Raw genomic sequence first — 23,011 nt, forward strand, 5'->3', positions numbered from 1 at the left:
CAATCACAACAGAGCCGGCCAGCTAACCAATCAGAGCAGACTGGGCTCTGGTTTCAGACGGAGGGTGAAAAGAGGTGCTGCAGCACAGGCAGTATGAGATAAATAAATAACTTTTTCAACCTTAAAGCATGGAGACACTACATACTGATATACACCTGAACATCAGCAGGAGAGGACTCTTTAAAGTAGAGACACTACATACTGATATACACCTGAACATCAGCAGGAGAGGACTCTTTAAAGTAGAGACACTACATACTGATATACACCTGAACATCAGCAGGAGAGGACTCTTTAAAGTAGAGACACTACATACTGATATACACCTGAACATCAGCAGGAGAGGACTCTTTAAAGTAGAGACACTACATACTGATATACACCTGAACATCAGCAGGAGAGGACTCTTTAAAGTAGAGACACGACATACTGATATACACCTGAACATCAGCAGGAGAGGACTCTTTAAAGTAGAGACACTACATACTGATATACACCTGAACATCAGCAGGAGAGGACTCTTTAAAGTAGAGACACTACATACTGATATACACCTGAACATCAGCAGGAGAGGACTCTTTAAAGTAGAGACACTACATACTGATATACACCTGAACATCAGCAGGAGAGGACTCTTTAAAGTAGAGACACTTCATACTGATATACACCTGAACATCAGCAGGAGAGGACTCTTTAAAGTAGAGACACTACATACTGATATACACCTGAACATCAGCAGGAGAGGACTCTTTAAAGTAGAGACACTACATACTGATATACACCTGAACATCAGCAGGAGAGGACTCTTTAAAGTAGAGACACTACATACTGATATACACCTGAACATCAGCAGGAGAGGACTCTTTAAAGTAGAGACACGACATACTGATATACACCTGAACATCAGCAGGAGAGGACTCTTTAAAGTAGAGACACTACATACTGATATACACCTGAACATCAGCAGGAGAGGACTCTTTAAAGTAGAGACACTACATACTGATATACACCTGAACATCAGCAGGAGAGGACTCTTTAAAGTAGAGACACTACATACTGATATACACCTGAACATCAGCAGGAGAGGACTCTTTAAAGTAGAGACACTACATACTGATATACACCTGAACATCAGCAGGAGAGGACTCTTTAAAGTAGAGACACTACATACTGATATACACCTGAACATCAGCAGGAGAGGACTCTTTAAAGTAGAGACACTACATACTGATATACACCTGAACATCAGCAGGAGAGGACTCTTTAAAGTAGAGACACTACATACTGATATACACCTGTAAATGAGCAGAATATGTCCTCGTTAAAATATTAAACAACTTGAAATGTTTCTTATACACCTCCAGCCATGAGAAATGTGCCTGAAGGGATTACAAATGGCGGTAAAAAGTTCAGCCTTGTGTTTGAATCCACAGGGAATAAAAGAGACACACAGATTTCCTACAGTAAGTTAGAGGCTTCTCTGCACCTAAATACATGCTTGATATTTATCACACAAGAGAAGGGAGGAGATACAATAAGTGGGGATAATGGTGTTAAAAAATCTATGGGTTACACAGTATGCATGGGTCCTAAATGTCAGCCTTTGAAGAGCAGGTGCCAATGTGTGTGCAGGTGTATTGCACATAGCTTGTTGCATGACCAACAAAAGTGTCTGCAGAACTAAAGAGAGTGAATAGAAGTGCAGGAAATGTGAGAACGTAATGGCACCATGGCTCATTAAACACGAAGTTCACTGAGCTGCTAATAATGCACCTTTTGTGTCTCAAGTTTATATCTTTCCATCTCTTTTTCCTTTCCTGCAGAAGTGTGTGTAATAATTCTTCACACTGCAATAATTTAACAACCTTTTTCTGCAACTTACTGTTATAATTACTATAATAATCAATAATAATAGACACCCAAATACTGTATGTGTCTCATTGCAAATGCTGCACCTCCATTAATTTCTATTTCAGCATTATCACTTTTGGGGACGTTTCCGTAGTTTATTGTTTGACACAAGGCTGTTGCATTAATGCGGAGTATCTGAAGCTAAATAGACACAAACTGAATGTATCTATCTATCTATCTATCTATCTATCTATCTATCTATCTATCTATCTATCTATCTATCTATCTATCTATCTATCTATCTATCTATCTATCTATCTACCTATCTATCTATCTATCTACCTACTCTCTCTATCTATCTATCTATCTATCTACCTACCTATCTATCTATCTATCTATCTATCTATCTCTCTCTCTCTCTCTCTCTCTATCTATCTATCTATCTACCTACCTATCTATCTATCTATCTATCTACCTACTCTCTCTATCTATCTATCTATCTATCTATCTATCTACCTACCTATCTATCTATCTATCTATCTATCTATCTCTCTCTCTCTCTCTCTCTCTCTCTCTCTCTCTCTCTCTCTCTCTATCTATCTATCTATCTATCTATCTATCTATCTTACTTTCATGCAGTTTATCCTCACATTTCTCTGCTTCTTTTTTGTCCCTTTTCCCCATATATTCTTTATTTCCACCGCTCCTCTCCTCCCACTACAGCTCCTCGAGGCTCTGGTTGACCTAATTGTTTAGTCTCTCTGTGAAATGCTTGACAAGAGGTCAACATGACACTGAGTGTGAGTATTTATTAATAAAAGGCATAGTCTTACATTTGAAGATTCAGAAACACCTGGTATTTATAAATTTGACCTGAAAGACACACACACACACACACACACACACACACACACACACACACACAAAAACACACACACAAAAACACACACACACACACACACACACACACACACACACACACACACACACACACACACACACACACACACACACACACACACACACACCCCCCCCCCCCCTTTTCATCTTCTGTCTGCCCTCTGTGCTGAGAGGCAGACACTGTTCCCTTGACAACAGTAATTGTTAGGATGGAGCCACTTGGCAGGAACAAACTCCATTTGTTGTGTGTGTGTGTGTGTGTTTGCACGTATTACTCACATTGTGGGGACTCTGGTTACACAATCACGTTGTAGGGACACGCCTACTTTTAGCGTAAAAAATGCAAATCCCCCTAACTTAAATCAATACATTTGAACAAATGTGTTGAATGTTTTCAATATTATGGTTAGAAGTTCTGTTTTAATAAAATAAGTAAAACAAATTCAAGGTCCGTTTTTAGTTTTGTTTTATGGGCATATATCCCCTATTATAGTGTATAGAAGTATTTACACCTCTCTTGACATTTCTTGGCCACCACATTTCAAAAGTGGGAAGCAAATAGTGATCAGTGTCATAAAACCTGTGACAACGTCTTTTAAAAAAGCACAAGACAAGTTCACCATTTGACCCAAACTCCTGAGATTAAACCACCTCAAAAGAGCATTATTTACTCTGTTGTTTCCCTACAAAGCTGTATTTGTAAAAAACTATTCGAAGAGAGGTATCGGCTCAAACTGAAACTGATGCTGTACACACAAGATCTGTAGGGTTTTGATAGACAAATATTGTGTTTGTGTAACTGGTTTTTTCACAAGTGTGGACACGGCTAGGATTAGTGCTTGTTCATGCAAATACAGTTCAATAGAGTAAACAGTGAAAGTTAAATCTTAGCACCACTCCCATTTGCTGTTCCTTTACTTCACATCTATCTTCCCTTCGTTCCACCTCAGGAATAATAATATCTCCTGCCACTTTAATGCCACAGGTGTTTCCCATTTCTCTTAATACTCACCAGAGGAGATCTGACATGCACCTTCAGCTCAAAATCGACTAGTTAATTGACAAGGGACACTTCAGTTTGTGTGTCTTTCCTTACGTTACTGACAACTGTAGAGTATATTCATGTTTAATTTGAACATGACAAAATAAAAGAGCTTAAACTACACGTCAAAGGACAGTTAGCATAATTGCTTTCTTAGCAAGATAATAGCATTTCACAGATTTTGAAGTGACTGTTATTTTGTATATATTGATTGTTGTGCTTTTATGTATGTCTTTAATGTGTGCATATGTATAAATGTGTCTGTTGATTGTGTGTATATATATATATGTATATACATATTTGTATATATATTTGTATTTTGTACTCCTCTGGATTGCGGGAAACGGTATTTTGATCTCTGTCTGTACACACAAACTGAAAGATTGACAATAAAGTTGACTTTGATAGCAGCTGGTTAGCTTAGCTTAGCATTTGTTCTTGAAACAGGTCGAAGAACTAGGGTGTTTCTCAATGTCGAGGACGCTTCCTTGGTAGGACAAGTCCCTCCGAGTCAGGTCCTTCAGAAGCGAGGCAAGAATCCTTCCTAGCCTCGGAAAACGAAGAATTATGGAACAGGCTAACAGGTGTACAGGTATGCGTCATATGCGAGGCCCCGCCTTAAATGGAGCGCGATTTCCGCCAAAGATTTGGAAATTGGTCCGTGCGCAAAGCATTGTGGGGATTTTAAGACCGCGGAGTCTACACATGTGCAGCCTCAAAATTTCCCGCAACGAAGTACGCCGGCCTCGGTAGAATTCCAAGCATCCTGGACATTGGAACAGTCCTTCGGCGGGACTTGATGACGTAGCATCCTTGAAATAGTGGCTCTGGAGCAGCCTTCCTCGACATTGAGAAACACCCCTAGTCTAGGTGAGTCAAACGTTTTTTTTTAAACTCCTTTAAAAAAGAACACCTAAAGTTCACACTATACGTTATTTGTTTGATTTGATAGTAACATTGAATACATAGTTTTATGTGCCTTTCCGTTTCACTTGATTAGATCCTATTCTTTATGCTAAGCTAACTGCTAACTGGCAGCTGCTAATATATCTGAATCAGAAACAGGTTTATTGCCAAGTAGGTTAACACATAAGAGGAATTTGTCTTGGTGTTTTGGTGCATACATAAACATACATACAAATAAAGATCAAATGAAAACACTGATAAAAAACTATTTTAAGAAAACTATAATAACGTAAAAAATATAGCAATATTTACATCGAATATGGTTGAAATATAATAAAGGGAATAAGGTAAGAAAAAACATAATTTATTGTTATTCATCTATGAACAATGCAGATCAGAGAGAAACTAAATGTTGTTTTCTGGCTTGCAAACCAAAGAATGAATATAAACTCACAATATTTATTCCTCAACATATGTCCCTTCTTAGATTTAGATTCTTCATACAAAATATAATATATGTTCTTGTAGGTTAAATGACCAATCAGTGTACAAAGTAAATACATTTTTCTAGCTGCAAACAAAAAATACAAAAAACCCATTGGAGGTTCATTTTGCAGCTAGAAAAATGTATTTACTTTGTACACTGATTGGTCATTTAACCTACAAGAACATATATTATATTTTGTATGAAGAATCTAAATCTAAGAAGGGACATATGTTGAGGAATAAATATTGTGGGTGAAATTAACAATATTTCCCTCTGAATTGTCGTAAAGTAGTAGTCAAGTAGTGTTATATCAATCTTGGACCTAGTCATAGTAACTAGGTATGTTATTGAATTACAGTTTCCATAGAATCGTCTCTTTGCTAATTATTACGTTAAGTGAGCTGACGCCGAGCTCAAAGGAAATGCAAAGAGACTACATTTAGATATAATACAGTTAAGTGTTAGTTAATGAAAGAAATGTATGTGCGTTCATGTGCAGACGTATATATAGTTTTTAATTGGATAATTCATATCCTGCAAGACTCCTAAAGAAGTCATGAGATGATGACCTTTCGACATCTGGAACATGTCCAAGTTTAGGAGAACTGACAATGTGTGTGCGTTAAACATGTTTAGGGAACATGTTCGTGTGTCATTTAGGAAACCTATATTTTCCCTGTGCTTTCTTGTGTTCGTGGGGGCATTTCTGCGATTGGTTGCTGTTGAAGCAAGGTAATGTTTCCCCATTGTTGTTTGGTGGTGCGCAACTAAGTAATAATGATTAATCTCAGCTATTTCTGTGTTTGTGTTTCATTGATTCCTCTCTGTTTCATTCTTTCCTGTTGTGAGTACTGGACCTCCACAACAGTAGCATATAAAGGAACTATTATAAGTCAAAGTACTTGAGTGTGTGCTGTTACTTTCCATAACTAATGTAGGGTAGGATCAACAGTTTTTGCAGCCTTTTAAACCTTGTCTTTGTCCCCAAAATCCTTACTGTTACTGCCTTGACTGTTTAAATAAAACGGAGTCACTTTATGCTCTTCATGACAGGAAAATGTTGAATAAAACATTTGACAACTGCTGCTCTGTCTGCCTCAATGCCAAGCTGTTGAATACTGTCAGTGTGACGTTTTATTCTCTTTGTCGTGTTGACAATACTGTCAGATATCGGGAAAAGAGAGGAGTCAAAACAAACTACGATGGGCGATAATGCCGTCTAAAACGCACAGTTTGACAAATGTTTGACAACCCCCATGGCTATATACTGTCAGTGAGACATTTTATATTATTTGGAAGTCTTTGTTATGCCTTTACCTCAGCAAAATGTTCTTTCCACAGAAACACAAATAACCAGAGGTGGGAAATAGTGGAGTACAAATACTTCGTTACCGTACTTAAGTACATGTTTCTGGTATCAGTACTTTACTCCACTATTTATTTTTCTGACGACTTTTTACTTTGACTTCTTACATTTTGAACACAAATACCTGTACTTTCTACTTCTTACATTTTGAACACAAATACCTGTACTTTCTACTTCTTACATGTTGAACACTAATACCTGTACTTTCTACTTCTTACATGTTGAACACAAATACCTGTACTTTCTACTTCTTGCATGTTGAACCCAAATACCTGTACTTTCTACTTCTTACATGTTGAACACAAATACCTGTACTTTCTACTTCTTACATGTTGAACCCAAATACCTGTACTTTCTACTTCTTACATGTTGAACACAAATACCTGTACTTTCTACTTCTTACATGTTGAACTCAAATACCTGTACTTTCTACTTCTTACATGTTGAACACAAATACCTGTACTTTCTACTTCTTACATGTTGAACCCAAATACCTGTACTTTCTACTTCTTACATGTTGAACCTAAATACCTGTACTTTCTACTTCTTACATGTTGAACTCAAATACCTGTACTTTCTACTTCTTACATGTTGAACCCAAATACCTGAACTTTCTACTTCTTACATGTTGAACTCAAATACCTGTACTTTCTACTTCTTACATGTTGAACACAAATACCTGTACTTTCTACTTCTTACATGTTGAACCCAAATACCTGTACTTTCTACTTCTTACATGTTGAACCTAAATACCTGTACTTTCTACTTCTTACATGTTGAACTCAAATACCTGTACTTTCTACTTCTTACATGTTGAACCCAAATACCTGTACTTTCTACTTCTCACATTTTCCAAACAGGCTGGTTCCTTTAGTTTGAATGTGTGTTTGGTGGCGTGATCATTATTATTTAGAGTCATTGCGTGCCTATTGATTTGAACACGATCCGTGTATCCATCATTTCCTGGTCTTCTCTAAAGAAGAGGGACCAATGAAAACGTTGTCATGTTGCCGTTGTTCAGCATGGAAACATTCATTAGCTAAGACAAACAGCAATCACATTTTCACCGTCTCATGTCCTCAGCATGGAGACACTGATTGGATGTTTACTCAGAAATATTGACAAGCAACTCAGAAATTCAGACAGACGGATGGAAGAGAGAAAAAACAGAAGACTCTTATTTTGCGTGTGAAGACAGATCTGCCATATTCACTAGATAATATATAACTAGTAGTATGGAATGCAGTTGACTCTTAGATCAATTATGATTTCATGCTTATCTATACAAGACAATTGTACATTTTTAGTGGATTGTTTGCTATATTTTGGCTGAAGTCCAGGAAGTTATTGGTCCCATCTGAGTAAATAACTTTGCAAATATAATTTGAACACTTCAGGGTTTTGTAAGGATCAAACCAACCGTTGCCTGCCGTATTAAATGGAAGTTTTACTCTCTTACCGACTGCTGGCAATACTTAAAACTTCATATGTACTGAACATGAGAGCTGTATCAAACTGTTCGTCTTATTCTTTGCAAGAAAGCGAGGAAGTACATTTGCTATTTGTGCAAAAACTATGACTAAATGTGTTCCTCAACAACCTGTTTTTCCATGACACCAAAGTCAATAAACTCTTACTTTGACTATACCAAAACATACTTTTGTTTACGGCAAAACGGACGAGACTAACATACAGTCTAAGAACTCCTGCAGCACACAACAAGCAAAGATAAGGGAACCCTAAGTTAAACAATGGGGCTTGGAAGAAAAAAAAACAGCTGATATTTTGGCAACAATTTATTCTGATGACTGACTTTTTGCAAACTAAACTAAATAAATAAATACTGCCATGTCTTTGTATGACTCCACAAACTACTCATGTTGCAGTTTGAATCCTTATTAGTCCAAAATGTATTTTTATACATTGTGAGAAATTGTCATATTTAGCAAATGACCTTTGACCCCCAATCAATTTACTCTTTAAGGTGACATGTGTGCCAAATTTGAAGTAAATTCTCTTAATGCATTCCTGAGATATCACCTTCACGACAATGGTACAGATAACCTTAAAACATAATGTGTCCGGCAGTGGCGTAACAACAGGACCAGGCTAAATAAATATGATAAACACTAACGAGGACATATGGCACAGAACCAGGACTAAAAATAAATCTCAGTATGTGGAGGGTATCGCTAACATTAGCTGCAGTGTGGCTACATGCAAACAGAGAGGCAATGCCTTCTGATAACAGCTGAGAAATCACTTTGTCCGACAAACAGAGAACAGAAAAGGAAATATTTCCCACAGAGACGAGGTCTTTGTGTCGTGCAAACATCCAACAGCAACATGTGCTTCTTTTCACAGTCATTGTAATCATCTATGAGATTAACACAGCTGAGATTGCAGCTGCACAGACGAGGAGAAACATTAAGTGGCAGGCATGCAGAGAATTACAAATATCCATCCTATGATTTTATGTGGCAGGGTCTACAGTTTGCTCAGCTGGACAGAGAAAGTGTTGCTCTTGGATTGAAGATATGTTAAAAGCTGTCAGGGAAGGTTCATGCTGCTTTAGATTATATTAAAAAAATAGCAGGAAAGTGTGCACCTGAGTGACCTTGAGAGGTTGTTTAGGGTTTGTGCAAAGTGCTACACAAAAAGACTAAAGCACAAAAGAAATAAGCAATAAGAAAGGTGCACATGTGACAGGTCAAAAGATGATAGACAGGATTATAAAAGACCCCCATCTTTTGCACTATTCTTTTTGTTCTATGTCCTATATATATTGCTCTGTTGGAGGAGCCTGTGACTTCAGTTTTTCATTGACATATCTTCACTTTAGCTAATGTGAAAATGACAATAAAGCCTTGAATCTTGAGTCTTGAAACTCGTTGCAAGGATTAGTCAATTCAAAGTCTGTTATGTGAGATTATGGGTGGAAGCAGGTCATGAACTCAACACTGACACATCATCATCTTATAAGGTGACATGGTGAGCGTGGTACATCCAAAGCAAGTTACAATACGTGCAATCAACCATGAAGAATCCTGAAGGTACGTTAGCTTCATACACGACAAACTTGTGAGCAACAATGACTTATTTCCACATCAGAAAGTGAAAGAGCAGCATGGGGATTCGTTAGGAGTCATTTGCGGTTTTAAGTGCAGAAGTGTGTCCCACAAATTGCAGGAAAAACATTCCTTGCCAGCATTGATTGTCTACTCTGTTGAGGGCACAGAAGCCATGTGCAAGTATAAACTCACACTCTGCATAAGTGTACAATATAGCAGTGTACTAAGGGAAGTATCCGCATAGATACACAGCCTTAAAGGTCACCTACTTTTCTACATAAATATGTGTCCCCGGTGTGTCAGGAAATAAAACCCTCTCTATTTTCCTCCGTACCCACATCTCTAAAAATAGAGCTGATCCAGATTTGCGTCCGATATGACGTAATATCTGAAATGTGGGCGGGCTTTACGCCCACGGCCCTATCAGAAACGTTGCTGTCAGAAACAATGCGCGACGTGTTCTGGAAGTAATATGTTTTTTTTTTACATTAGCATCGCTAACACTCAGAGCTAACCTGTACTGGAGAGAGTATGTGTAATATAATATAGTATAATAATAGGAGACCTTTAAGAAATATACATTTGACTTTGCTCAACAACTAGAAACGTGCATTTTCAAATCTGTCGCAGTAGCATATTAGCACACTGTTGAATCTCATTTTTCTGTAGCCTATTGAGCTATTATATATATTATTATAAACATCCAGTCTCTTGTAGCTCCTGTGCTGTGCGTTATTGGACGTCAGTAGCTGCATATAATTGCTGTTATAAACATTACTATCTCCTTTGGTGTTTAAAACAAGTGATTGTAAAATAGCCCCAGCAAGTGCACCATTTCTCTCAAGTCTTTGCACACTTCCATCCTCTCTCCAGTTCTCTATTTACTCTCCTTGTAAACACTCATTTCTCTTTCTCCCTTCCCTGATTCTCAGACTCTCTGTTTCCCACTTTGATTTCCCACAGTCACAAAACAGGAAGTAGTGGTTACCCTGCTTCTCTTCCTCAGTATCCACCCTCCTCTTCCTCCCCCTTCTTCCTCTCTAGTGCTGGTTTGATAACAAGCTGTCACAAGTGTTTAATGTTTCCTGAGAAAGTGCTGACGGCCCCTGGAGCCTCACAATCCTGCCTGTAAGGAAGAAATAAAAATCACATTTGCAGGCAAACGGAGAAATGAAGAGGAGCGTTTCATGTGTCCTTTGATTGGACAGTGATTGTTATATGTGGCCCTCACTGAAGCCAGAAAAGGACGACGGTGTAAACAAATTGTGTAATTAGAAGAGCCTAATGTGACACGAGGGAAGAGAGGAAGGGACGCAGAGAGTTTTATTAAATTAACTTGTTTTGGTAGCATTTGTTTGGCTGTTTGACTGGGATCTGAACCGACACTGACCTACATTCTTCACAGTCTGACAGGCGGTCGATTGACCTGCCGGGCTGACAGACTTTTTGAGCAAAGCAGCATCACATCAGAAACAAAGCCACCTGATGCACTTTGACCCTGAAACTCTGACTGCTCACCTGCATCGTCAGTCTTAAAGATTTAAATGTGTGTAGCTGCAGAAATGTGGCAAGATTGCAAACTCGGAGATGCATTTTCCATGAGCTAAAGGTCCACTATTTTATTATCGTGTGCACCCTTTTGAACTTTCAGGCCTAATGAGATAACAGCAATCTGTAGACTATTGGACTACAGCAACATTCAGCTTGGGAATACTTCCATTTCATTAGGGATGAGCAAAAGGGAACGATCAAATAGTTTGGAACAACTCTTTGTAGTTAGTTTTTAACGATTACCAATGAATCCCAGACTGTTCCCACACGCTGTTGGTGCTCTTGCCTTTTCCCCCAGAGTTGCAATAGCTTTAAAACAAAAGAAGTTGCGTGCACGGACACAACGACACTGAATGCACGAGTAACGAGTGGCTGAATCAGACTCAAGTAAAGGTTTTTCGAGCGTCTACATTTACTACGTGGCTGCGAGGGAGTGCGGTCGTCTTTCAACCAGAAGGTTGTGGGTTCGATCCCAGCCCGTACAGTCAACATGTCGATGTATCCTTGGGCTAGATACTTAACCCTGAGTTGCTCCCGATGGCATGGCCAACGGTGTGTGAATGTGTGTGAATGTTAGTTCCTAGAGTAAGGTACACTGCTCTGTGTGAATGTTAGTTCCTAGAGTAAGGTACACTGCTCTGTGTGAATGGGTGAATGACATGTAGTATGTAAAGCGCTTTGAGGGGTCTTAAAGACTGGATAAAGCGCTATATAAGTACAGTCCATTTACCATTTACTACAGCACCTCAAAAGATCCCAATTCTACAGTTAGAAAGTCATTTTTCCACCTACAAAGAACGGCAACACAGTGATACCTTTTTCCAGTATTTGCGTGACATCGAACTGCAAAGAAAACTATTCATGTGAGGCATGACATATGATTTTAAACATGTTTTTCTCACTATTACAACACCTACTGATCGCAGCACATATGCCCTATCGATTGTTGATCATTAACACTTCTGTAACACTGTATTAAGCTTTGCATAGCCTGCCTAAATGCAGGTGTCATGCTGAATCAATGCAATATAATTAATATTTTACCTTTATGAATGCACAGTTATATATGACTGGTAATGCATTGAGGAGAAATGTTGTGGTGCAGGTAGCAAAAAAAGAGCCATGTTTGAAATTGATTTAAATGATTCAGGTTTAAAGAACCGATTCAGTGGAAAGAGTTGCTCTGCACATGACTATATTCCAGGAACTAGACACCACCCTTTAACACATGGGATCAAGTGTTACTTAACAAGACAGTTTGCTTTCAGAGAACACCAGGAACACCAGGAACACCAGGAATCACAATAGTACTATTTTGTTGTTTTTAAGAGATATTAAACCCACCCTAAAGGGGCGGACAGCGTTATTAGAAAATACTTCTGAGAGGAATAAGGTTCTAAAAGCATCTATTTACTTAAATCAAAACAAAAGAACCGAGTCAGTCTGCACATCACTACTCAGGAACTAGAAACCACCCTTGTTCATGAAATCAAGTGTTTGTAACAAGACAGTGTGCTTTCTAAGGAAGCGTCACCATGATCAGAGTATTACTACACTGTTATTGTTGCAACTAGAATAAATCCACCCTAATACCTCGGTATTACCATGCAGTTCTACACTAACTGATGCAAGACTCACATGCATGATGTAAGCAGCCTTACATCACCTGACAGCTGCTCAGAGGACAACAACATATGCTGAAGCAGACGTGCATGATTCACAGCAGCACACAGCGACTCTAATTGGCTCAGAGACACATTACAAACAAGCATTTACAGAAAGACTTCCACATGCAACCCGTAATAATCCACGACCCCTCCCGTCTGAACGTTATGTCACACAAAGTATGCTGTGGCTGATTAGCTGTTACTTAACAGGCTGAGATACAGCGGTGCACGCCGTGTGTGTGTGTGTGTGTGTGTGTGTGTGTGTGTGTGTGTGTGTGTGTGTGTGTGTGTGTGTGTGTGTGTGTCTGGAGGGGCTTACGGAAGAGGCGGAGAAAAACGGATGTAGAAAGCAAACACCGAATCCAGCCTGATAAAGTCTCTTTATATTCAACCAGAAAACAGCTTCAGTGCAACAGCTGTCTGTCCACCTTACACACAGCGCGTGCACATTACATTCAATGTGTGTGCGCGTGTGTGTGTGTGGTTGTATGTGTGTGGATCTGTGTGTGCCCTGCAGAGAGAGGAAGTTTTTGTGATATTGCACCAACCTGATATTCCTCCGCCGACCACCACCACGTCGTAGGTGTTGCTGGCTGCAGTCATGGTGCCGTGTGTGTGTCTGAGTGTGTGAGTGTGTGTGTGTGTGAGTGTGTGTGTCCGGGTCTCCGTGGATCCGCTGGTTGCGCCGAGGAGCGCATCTGTATTAAAAGCGCGAGGCAGGCCCACTCCCCCCTGACTCCTCCCCCAGAGAGAGGATGGGAGGGGAGGGTGTTCTGGTTTATTTTATATTGAACTGCATATTTGATTTTTTTACTGCATTGTATTTCAATGTAAATACTGCTTTATTTCATTTTCGATGTTACTATGTTTTTCCTTATTATTTTGTAATATTATTATAGTGTTCTTATAATAGTTCTCTATCTGTGATTTTACTTTTATGTATGGTATAATGGTGCCAGTCACTTCATGAGGCAAAGCAAGTTTAATCACTATCTTGAATCTTGAAACATGTATAATTTCCACATCCATATTTTTCTATTTTTTGTACTTTTTAATGCTATTTAATTTCTATTTCAGGAATATTTTGGACTGTTTATTTCTCGTGTCTTAAACATTGGGATCAATAAAGTACTTAACTATCCATCTATCTATCTTGAATCTACAGAACAAGAAGAAAACATACCAACAATATTAAAATAAATAGAGAACAAGATAAAACATCAGCAGCGATCCAAATTAAAAGCCATATTAAAACAGTCATTAAAAAGCAAAGAGAATCAAATAAACATAAAAGCTTACATATAGAATAACACAGGTATAAAAGACATACAAGTTACAGTGCAGTGTGAGATATGAATGGTTCAATTCAAAGAAAAGAAAAGTCTTCAGCCTGGATTTCAAAGGACCTGCAGGTTTCTGGGAGTTAGTTCCAGATGTTTGGAGCATAATAACTGAACGCTGCTTCTCCATGTTTAATAAGGATAACATGTCATACTTGAAATGATAGAAACACTTGCAAAGGTGGCGCAAAATGTAAACCACACTTTGATGTTTCATTATTACCACTTTACTCATGCTTTCATTCAAAAGTATTACACTCTGTTTTATAGTTTATAGAAAATGGCATATTAGGGCCCCTTTAAAGTCGCTGCTGCCCTCTGCTGACGGGACACACACACATACACACTCACACACACCTTGAAGTTTTAACTAAGACATGGAAATTCACTCTTGGCTTCCTTTACATACTTAAATGTTGTTTTTCAACTTCTTCCCGTAAAAGGTTGGTCTCTGGATTATTCCTGTCCCAGCTGGACTGCGGTGATACCATCTATAGATTTGCCTGTCCCTCTGTTTTGGCCAAACTTGACCCACTCTACCATGCTGCACTGCGATATATCAAATGCACCCTATAGGACTCATCAAACTGTTATAGTAACTGTAGAAATAAGATATCACGGTAAAACGTTGATCACTTGAATGGACATATCTACATATTTGGATTGTTTAATATATTTACATAAGTGTGCAGATGTGAGAGCAGGTTAAAGTCCAGTCCTGGTTACTATATATAGGTTTTAGTGCATGTAAATGGTCTCCAACGGCTAAATTCCCTCCAGATGGAGTTTCTCTCCCACATAAAAGGGCTCCTTTAAATCAAACACACAGTAGGTGAAAAGAAATAAGAGCAAATATAGAAAATGGCATATTAGGGCCCCTTTAAAGTCGCTGCTGCCCTCTGCTGACGACACACACACACACACACACCAATAAAACCTCAACCTTAATCAGTCAAACCTTCTGACTGATTAAAACATCACCTTGTGGCTTCACAAATCAGTTTCCTCTCTCTTTTTTCTCTCTCCCGGTTATTTATATATTTTTTTACTTCCCTTTGTAGCCCTCGCTCAGACAAAGATGAAACTCAGCCACAAAACTCAGCCACAAAACTCAGCCACAACCAAAGGCGTCTTTCATCCTGGGGACGCTGGGAACACCACTTTGCCTTAGGATAATTTATTACAAAAAAAGAATTGTACATTCATGTTCAATCTGGAGGACTGTTCTCACTTCCTGGGTGTATTTCTGATAACCCAAGTGGTGCAATTTGGACCTGAGACACGTTTGATATTAGGAATAATTGAATAGAGAATAGTAAAGCAATGAATGCTCCTGCCTTGCAGCAGCGTAGCAAAGTTACTGCACTAGTTGTCAAGCATATGTATGAATAAACAATGTGTATGTATTGTTTGCAGGGCCCGCTTAATGTAGTCGTGTTTTTGGAGTCTGAACAAATATTCCCCACTACTCTTCCTAACAAAGTGACACCCATGTCCTTTTCCTGGAGATCTTCAAACACACACATTTTCTGCAGCCTCTCCATTTGTTTCCCTGATGAGGAAATCAACGTATTGATCTACATGAGTGTGAACAGATGTGTACCAGTAGATACAAAGACACTGTTGAATTGTTGATACAGCAGGGATTCAATAAACTTGTTAGGACAGAAATATAAAACATATTTGCCAGAAGAAATATATTTTGACTGTCAAGGGGATTTGGTTTAATGTACCACATGCAATTTCAATTAAACTTTACCATTTAAAACACAGATATAGTTTTGTCGTCAAAAACGTGCAATCCATGTTCCTCTTTTTTCAAGAATTGAAGGCAACACAGGGTGAGTTATCAAAACATGTGTTTTTATTATTCATTACAACTGTGTTTAACTTATATAAGCCTACTAGCTGCACCAGGTGTGCTTCTAAATCAGCACATTATCCAAATATATTTACTATACTTATGCATGCATGTACATTACTACATTGTTTGTTATGTGAGTTTATCTAAACCTCATGCACTTTACTTCTCTTTGCACTTCCTGGTTGGATGCAAACTGCATTTATTTGTGCAATGACTATAAAGTTGATCTAATATTGAAGTTAGATTTCCAACAATGCTTCAAGATCCTGTTTTAACAGACTGACCACCAGAGGGCGACAGAAACTAAAGAATGAGCAGCCTGACCATCAGGAGGAGAACATGAGACGAAAGGAATACAATATTTAAAGCAAAAGAGTTCTTTATATTATACAGAATATTCACAAGCTACCCTGCAGTATACAAAGTCATTCAAACTAGCTGCACCTTTACCAGCTTTGAGAACACTTTCATGATCAATCATTATAAAACATATCATATATATTATTCTGAAATGGACCAATCTGCACAATGGCTACGTTTACTGTCGCTACTTTAACTATATTTTGATGATAATACTTTTCTACTTTCACTTGAGGAACATTTTGAATGCAGGACTTTTACTGTAACAGAGTATTCCTACACTCTGGTACTTCTACTTTTACTCAAGTACAAGATCTGAGTACTTCTACTTTTACTCAAGTACAAGATCTGTGTACTTATACTTTTACTCAAGTACAAGATCTGAGTATTTCTACTTTTACTCAAGTACAAGATCTGAGTACTTCTACTTTTACTCAAGTACAAGATCTGAGTATTTCTACTTTTACTCAAGTACAAGATCTGAGTACTTCTACTTTTACTCAAGTACAAGATCTGAGTACTTCTACTGTTACTCAAGTACTAGATCTGAGTACTTCTACTTTTACTCAAGTACAATACCTGAGTACTTCTACTTTTACTCAAGTACAAGATCTGAGTACTTCGACTTTTACTCAAATACAAGATCTGCGTACTTCTACTTTTACTCAAATACAAGATCTGCGTACTTCTACTTTTACTCAAGAATAATACCTGAGTACTTCTACTTTTACTCAAGTACAAGATCTGAGTACTTCTACTGTTACTCAAGTACTAGATCTGAGTACTTCTACTTTTACTCAAGTACAATACCTGAGTACTTCTACTTTTACTCAAGTACAAGATCTGAGTACTTCGACTTTTACTCAAATACAAGATCTGCGTACTTCTACTTTTACTCAAATACAAGATCTGCATACTTCTACTTTTACTCAAGAACAATACCTGAGTACTTCTACTTTTACTCAAGTACAAGATCTGAGTACTTTGACTTTTACTCAAGTACTAGATCTGCGTACTTCTACTTTTACTCAAATACAAGATCTGCGTACTTCTACTTTTACTAAAGTGGAAGATCTGAGTACTTTTTTCACCTCTGGAAACTGGTGACTAATGGAGTAAAAACTCAAATATATTTGGCTCCAAAATGTAGCATAAAGTTCCTCAAAATTCCAGTTAAAGGTAGGGTAGGTAAGAATGGAGAAACCAGCTTGAATGCGCTAGAATTTGAAAGTACACAACTGAAAAAAATCTGCCCCTTCCTTCAGACTTCCTTACAGAGCCCCTCCTCCAACACACACGAACGCGCACATGACCAATGAGGGCACGAGATAAGTTTGTGCCCTGATGGAAGGCTGACAGGCAGGTAGGCCATCCAGTTATTTTAGCCGGGCCGGCTCAGATGATTGGTCGTGCTTTTTACAGTACTACGGCTTCCACAGATGACATGTTTTTATGGATTGTTTGTACTTAGTTACTTTCCACCACTGCAACCACAGAAATACAGATTTTGAAATGATGAAAAGATGAATCCCTAAAAGCGACCAGACTCTGAACATTTTGCTTAAATATTGAACTATAACACAAAGCCCCATTAGACACGTATATTCTGTATACACATGTGATAAAGTACCCTCTGAAGTATTGTAAAATACTGAAAAGTACTAAACCCGTTGGCTCTGGTGTTGAAGACGTCGTTCCCTCAGAGTTCAGACAGTCATGGAGTTTAAAGAGCTGCAGAACAATGTCCATTATTGTGTTAATATGTTCTCAGTGAACGAAGCGCTGACAGCCGTCCACCATTTCAACGTGTGGTATTTGAATGTCCTGCTAAACACACATGTGAGTTTCTGCTTAACGAGCAGAGACTGAATGTCCTGCTAAACACACATGTGAGTTTCTGCTTAACGAGCAGAGACTGAAGCGCAGCGCAATAACACTACTTTCTATGAAACGCTCCGATGGTTGTGATTAGGATCCAGGAGGAATACAAGCGTGTGAATACAAAGAAAGGAGTGTGGCTGCTCACACCTGCAGAGGGTTAAAAACTGTGTGCAATGGATTATGTTTCCTTTAATAGGAAAGTCTGGAACCTGCACTTTATTTGATTAAATAACTTTTCATTTCCTACACGGCAACGGCAGTTTAATTATTCGATTTGTCTTGTAAATTAGGTTTTTAAAAAGAAAATGTGAATGAAATAGATATTACAAATATAAATCATATTTTAAAATAATATATACAAATAAGAATTAAAAGTTAAAATGTGCACTTAGAAGATAGAATGAAAAAAAAAATATTTACATATACGAACATTTTTATAAAATAAAAGTTGTGTTTTTAAATGTCATTTCATAGCGTTTTAAAAATTACTTATATAGTGAAAAATACAAAGAAAGACATTTTATTTTTTAAATTAACATAATCATTTAAAGTAAAAACATTTATATTAACATTAGCAAAATAATATGCACATTTTACTATAATAATTAACAATAATAAATGTGTATATTACAATATATATATTGGTTTTATTTCTCATCTCCTGGCTTTTAAATGTCATATTATAATACATTTCCGTTGAACTGTGCTTTATATATAATTAAACTTGCCTTTGTTTCATACAAATGACAGCCTGCTCCCCAAAATAATTACACCTCCTGCTTCATGTCACACAATTCCTCCTCTGTGTGTGTGTGTGTGTGTGTGTGTGTGTGTGTGTGCGCGTGTGCGCGTGTGTGTGTGGCCTACTAGCATTACTATCCTTGTGGGGACGTAAATCTGTTTACACAGTCACGTGTGGGGACTTGCCTCCCTTATGGGGACATAATGGAGGAATCATTAATTTTAGGGTGAAGACTTGGTTAGGGTTAGAGTAAGGGTTAGAAATACACCCAGGAAGTGAGAACAGTCCTCCAGATTGAACATGATCTATTGTGCTTTCTCAAAATGTACAATTCTTTTTTTGTAACAAATGATCCTAAGGCAAAGTGGTGTTCCCAGCGTCCCCAGGATGAAAGACGCCTTTGGTTGTGGCTGAGTTTTGTGGCTGAGTTTTGTGGCTGAGTTTCATCTTTGTCTGAGTGAGGGCTACAAAGGGAAGTAACAAAATATATAAATAACCAGGAGAGAGAAAAAAGAGAGAGGAAACTGATTTGTGAAGCCACAAGGTGATGTTTTAATCAGTCAGAAGGTTTGACTGATTAAGGTTGAGGTTTTACTGAAGCAGCTGCAGGTGTGTGTGTGTGTGTGTGTGTGTGTGTGTGTGTGTGTGTGTGTGTGTGTGTGTGTGTGTGTGTGTGTGTGTGCGTGTGTGTGTGTGTGTGTGTGTGTGCGTGTGTGTGTGTGTGTGTGTGTGTGTGTGTGTGTGTGTGTGTGTGTGTGTGTGTCTGTGTGTGTGTGTGTGTGTGTGTGTGTGTGTGTGTGATAAAGGAGAGCCTCATGGAGAGGAGACAGCTCAGAAAGTCAGATTAATCTCCAGAGTGGAAGGAAAAATGTTTTTTTATTGAGTTCACGTGTGAAGCAGCCGGCCGTCGGTGGGATTGAATCGTCTGCAGACAAGTTGAGCTGTTACACATGGGACACACACACACACACACACACACACACACACACACACACACACACACACACACACACACACACACACACACACACACACACACACACACACACACACTGCAAACCTCCTCCTCGTGTCACGCTCGTTGTGAGGAGGGTTTTTATTGGGATGTTTAATTAATCCTCACAGGGAGATCCAGTTTTTTATTCTTCCTCGGGGTCAGCAGGTCTTTCTTTTATGTTTCCACTCTTTTTTTTACGTGCAGCTTTATTGTACCGCAGGCTGGTGTCTGACAGGTTTTAAAGAAGGTGAGCGCGTTACAAGACGACGAGGATTTCACTACTGACACTTTCATCAGTGCAGAAACAAGAATGACCTCCTGATGATCTTTATTTAACTTTTAATCATCAAATAAACTTTATTTTTCATGTTTAGCTCCAGGTAAAAACCCTCTGGAAGTGAAGAAACGCCGTTATAATAAAAATGTACTCAAATAAGTCACATTTCTTAGTGGAAATGAACAACTAGTGAATACTTTTAGTTATAATTCTAAGGATTTTCTTACGTGAAATGACCACAATCTACATGTCTTAGCCTACATGTGGTGGCAAGTAATGTGTTCAAAAACAAACAGACATTTAGTTACATGAAACAGAAATACTTGGTTAGGCTAAGGAAAGAAAAATGTGTGGTTTGGGTGTAAAAAAGTATGTTTTTATGTCACTTAAAGTGGACATTGATAACATATTTGCTTTATCTTTTTATGAATGTAATGCTGATTAGTAGTAGTAGTTGTAGTAATTGAACACAAAGTCAGGAGGACATCTAAAGTAGACTATCAGGTACTCTATTTCTGACTTTTATTTTCTTAAACTCGAGCGATAGTGTTCTGAACTTAATTAATATTAGTTAGCACAACATACAATTGCCATTTGACTTTACTTAAGTCAAACAAGTCAAATCAAACCCCATTTTTGATGTTAAGGCTTTCAAATTATTAGCATTATCTCTCCATGTAGTTCATGGTTTTTATCGTTAAGAGTTGGAGCGATTTGAAAATTACTTAAAGGTCCCATGTCATGGCCATTTCTACTGATCATAATTCCATTGTTGAGGTCTACTAGAATAGATTTACATTGTTCAATGTTCCAAACTCACATTGGTTTCTCATACAGCATCTCTGTATAGTATGTGTATTCACTCTCTGTCCTACACGGCTTGTTGGAGCTCCTGCCCGCCCCCGCCCCGTCCCTGTGAGCCCAGTGTGCTCTGATTGGTCAGCTCGCCCACTCTGTGCTGATGAGTCCACCACCGTTACAGCGGAACATCAGTGATTATGTTACAATGGCGTTTGTTAGCAACCAGAAAATGACACCAGTAATGACAAACAGAGGAGAATGCTGCGTGGGGTCTGGGTGCCGTGTTGGCGGGACGTTGCGGGGCTCTCTGCTGTGAGGAGCGGACAGTGTGAGCTGGCTTACTGGGTTCATTTCCTTCTTGCTGCGTGGGGTCTGCGAGACAGCGAGACATCGCGAAAGGACGCGGGAGGGGGAGGGGGGGGGGGGGGGGTGCTGAGGGGGCTGCAGCACCCCCATCTGCGAGGCTCCACTAGCACCCCCCCCCCCAGCGCGTCACAGTTTTGTCGCAGAGAGAGTGTGTGTGTGTGAGGAGCTCCACGGATTGGTACATTTGGACCAATGGGTCCAAGGGTGTACTTTGAGGGTTTGTGACTCTGCACACCGTTTACATGCAGAAAAAGCTACATAACACACAAGGGGACGGGTAATAACTAGAAAAGCATGACATGGGACCTTCATGACCTTGTCATATTTGACAAAAGTTTTGTAGTTCAATTTGTGCAAAACTTTTTCCTTCTTTTCAAATTGACAATCAACACCATGAAATCAAAATTAAAGTGGCTTTTTTACCCATAAAACCCAACATTAGTTTCTGAAAATTCCAAATACATGCCGACATGTTTGTGGTGTTGTAAAAACAAGTGTTTACGATAAAAGAAACCACAATTGGTGAGTTGTTCTTCCTTTAATTCAGATACACGGACAGCAAGCATTGATGTTTTCAGACGTATTCCAGCCACACACACACACACACACACACACACAACACCCAACCCACACACCACACACACACACATCACACACACACAACACACACACACCACACACACACAACACACACATCACACAACACACACACAACACACACACACCACACACACACACACCACACACCACACACACAACACCACACACACACCACACACACACACACACACATACACACACACACACAACAAAACACCCAAACACACACACACACAAAACAAACACAGCACCACAACACACACACACACACACACACACACACACACACCCACACACACACACCCCTACACACACACACACACACACACACACACACACACACACACACACACACACACACACCACACACACACTGAATGAACCATATGTTTGAAGAGCGACTGTATTTTGACAGGAGAGTGAAAACATCAGTAACGATACACGACAGGCAGAAGCTACAGTTTCAATAAAGTAGTACAGGAAACATCACAAATAGAATAGATTACATTTAAACGACCAGCCTTCCTCCTCTTCCTCTTCCTCCTCTTCCTCACCTGTCAGCCTCACTCACGTTTTATAACAGTCTGCAGGGAGTGTGTAAAACATTATTGGGTGATTTCTCGCAGGTGAAATCGCACATGCTGCTTTTTTTTAACGATCGTCGTGGTGCACGATGGGTTTTCTTTATGGCACAGATAGTTGTAAGGAGCTCTCAGACTGCGGTTACATGTGTGTTATGAATTATGGAGGCCTGTAATGAGCGAGGAGAGCTCCTGGGAGCAAAAGTTTGTAGGAGAAGTGATTGAAAGCACATAATGCAGAGAGTAAAGAGTGTTCTGAGTCCCAGGTCAGTTTCAAAGGTCATTATCATCAGAGGGGGGAAGTATTGGAGTACAAATACTTCGTTACTGTACTTAAGTACATCTTTCTGGTATCAGTACT

General features: G+C 38.9%; 1 protein-coding gene across 1 annotated transcript in view; it reads right to left on the reverse strand.

Annotated features, from left to right (window-relative positions):
* The window catches only part of mao (monoamine oxidase), a 41,511-nt gene extending 27,981 nt beyond the window's left edge, over window positions 1-13,530 (reverse strand). The window contains exon 1 of the mRNA XM_034123663.1: window positions 13,390-13,530. Within this exon, the coding sequence (XP_033979554.1) occupies window positions 13,390-13,444 (55 nt within the window). The 5' untranslated portion in view covers window positions 13,445-13,530. The remainder of the gene's footprint in view (window positions 1-13,389) is intronic.
* Window positions 13,531-23,011: the final 9,481 nt, after the last annotated feature.

Source organism: Trematomus bernacchii, unplaced genomic scaffold (genome assembly GCF_902827165.1).
Source record: "Trematomus bernacchii unplaced genomic scaffold, fTreBer1.1, whole genome shotgun sequence".
Taxonomy (NCBI): domain Eukaryota; kingdom Metazoa; phylum Chordata; class Actinopteri; order Perciformes; family Nototheniidae; genus Trematomus; species Trematomus bernacchii.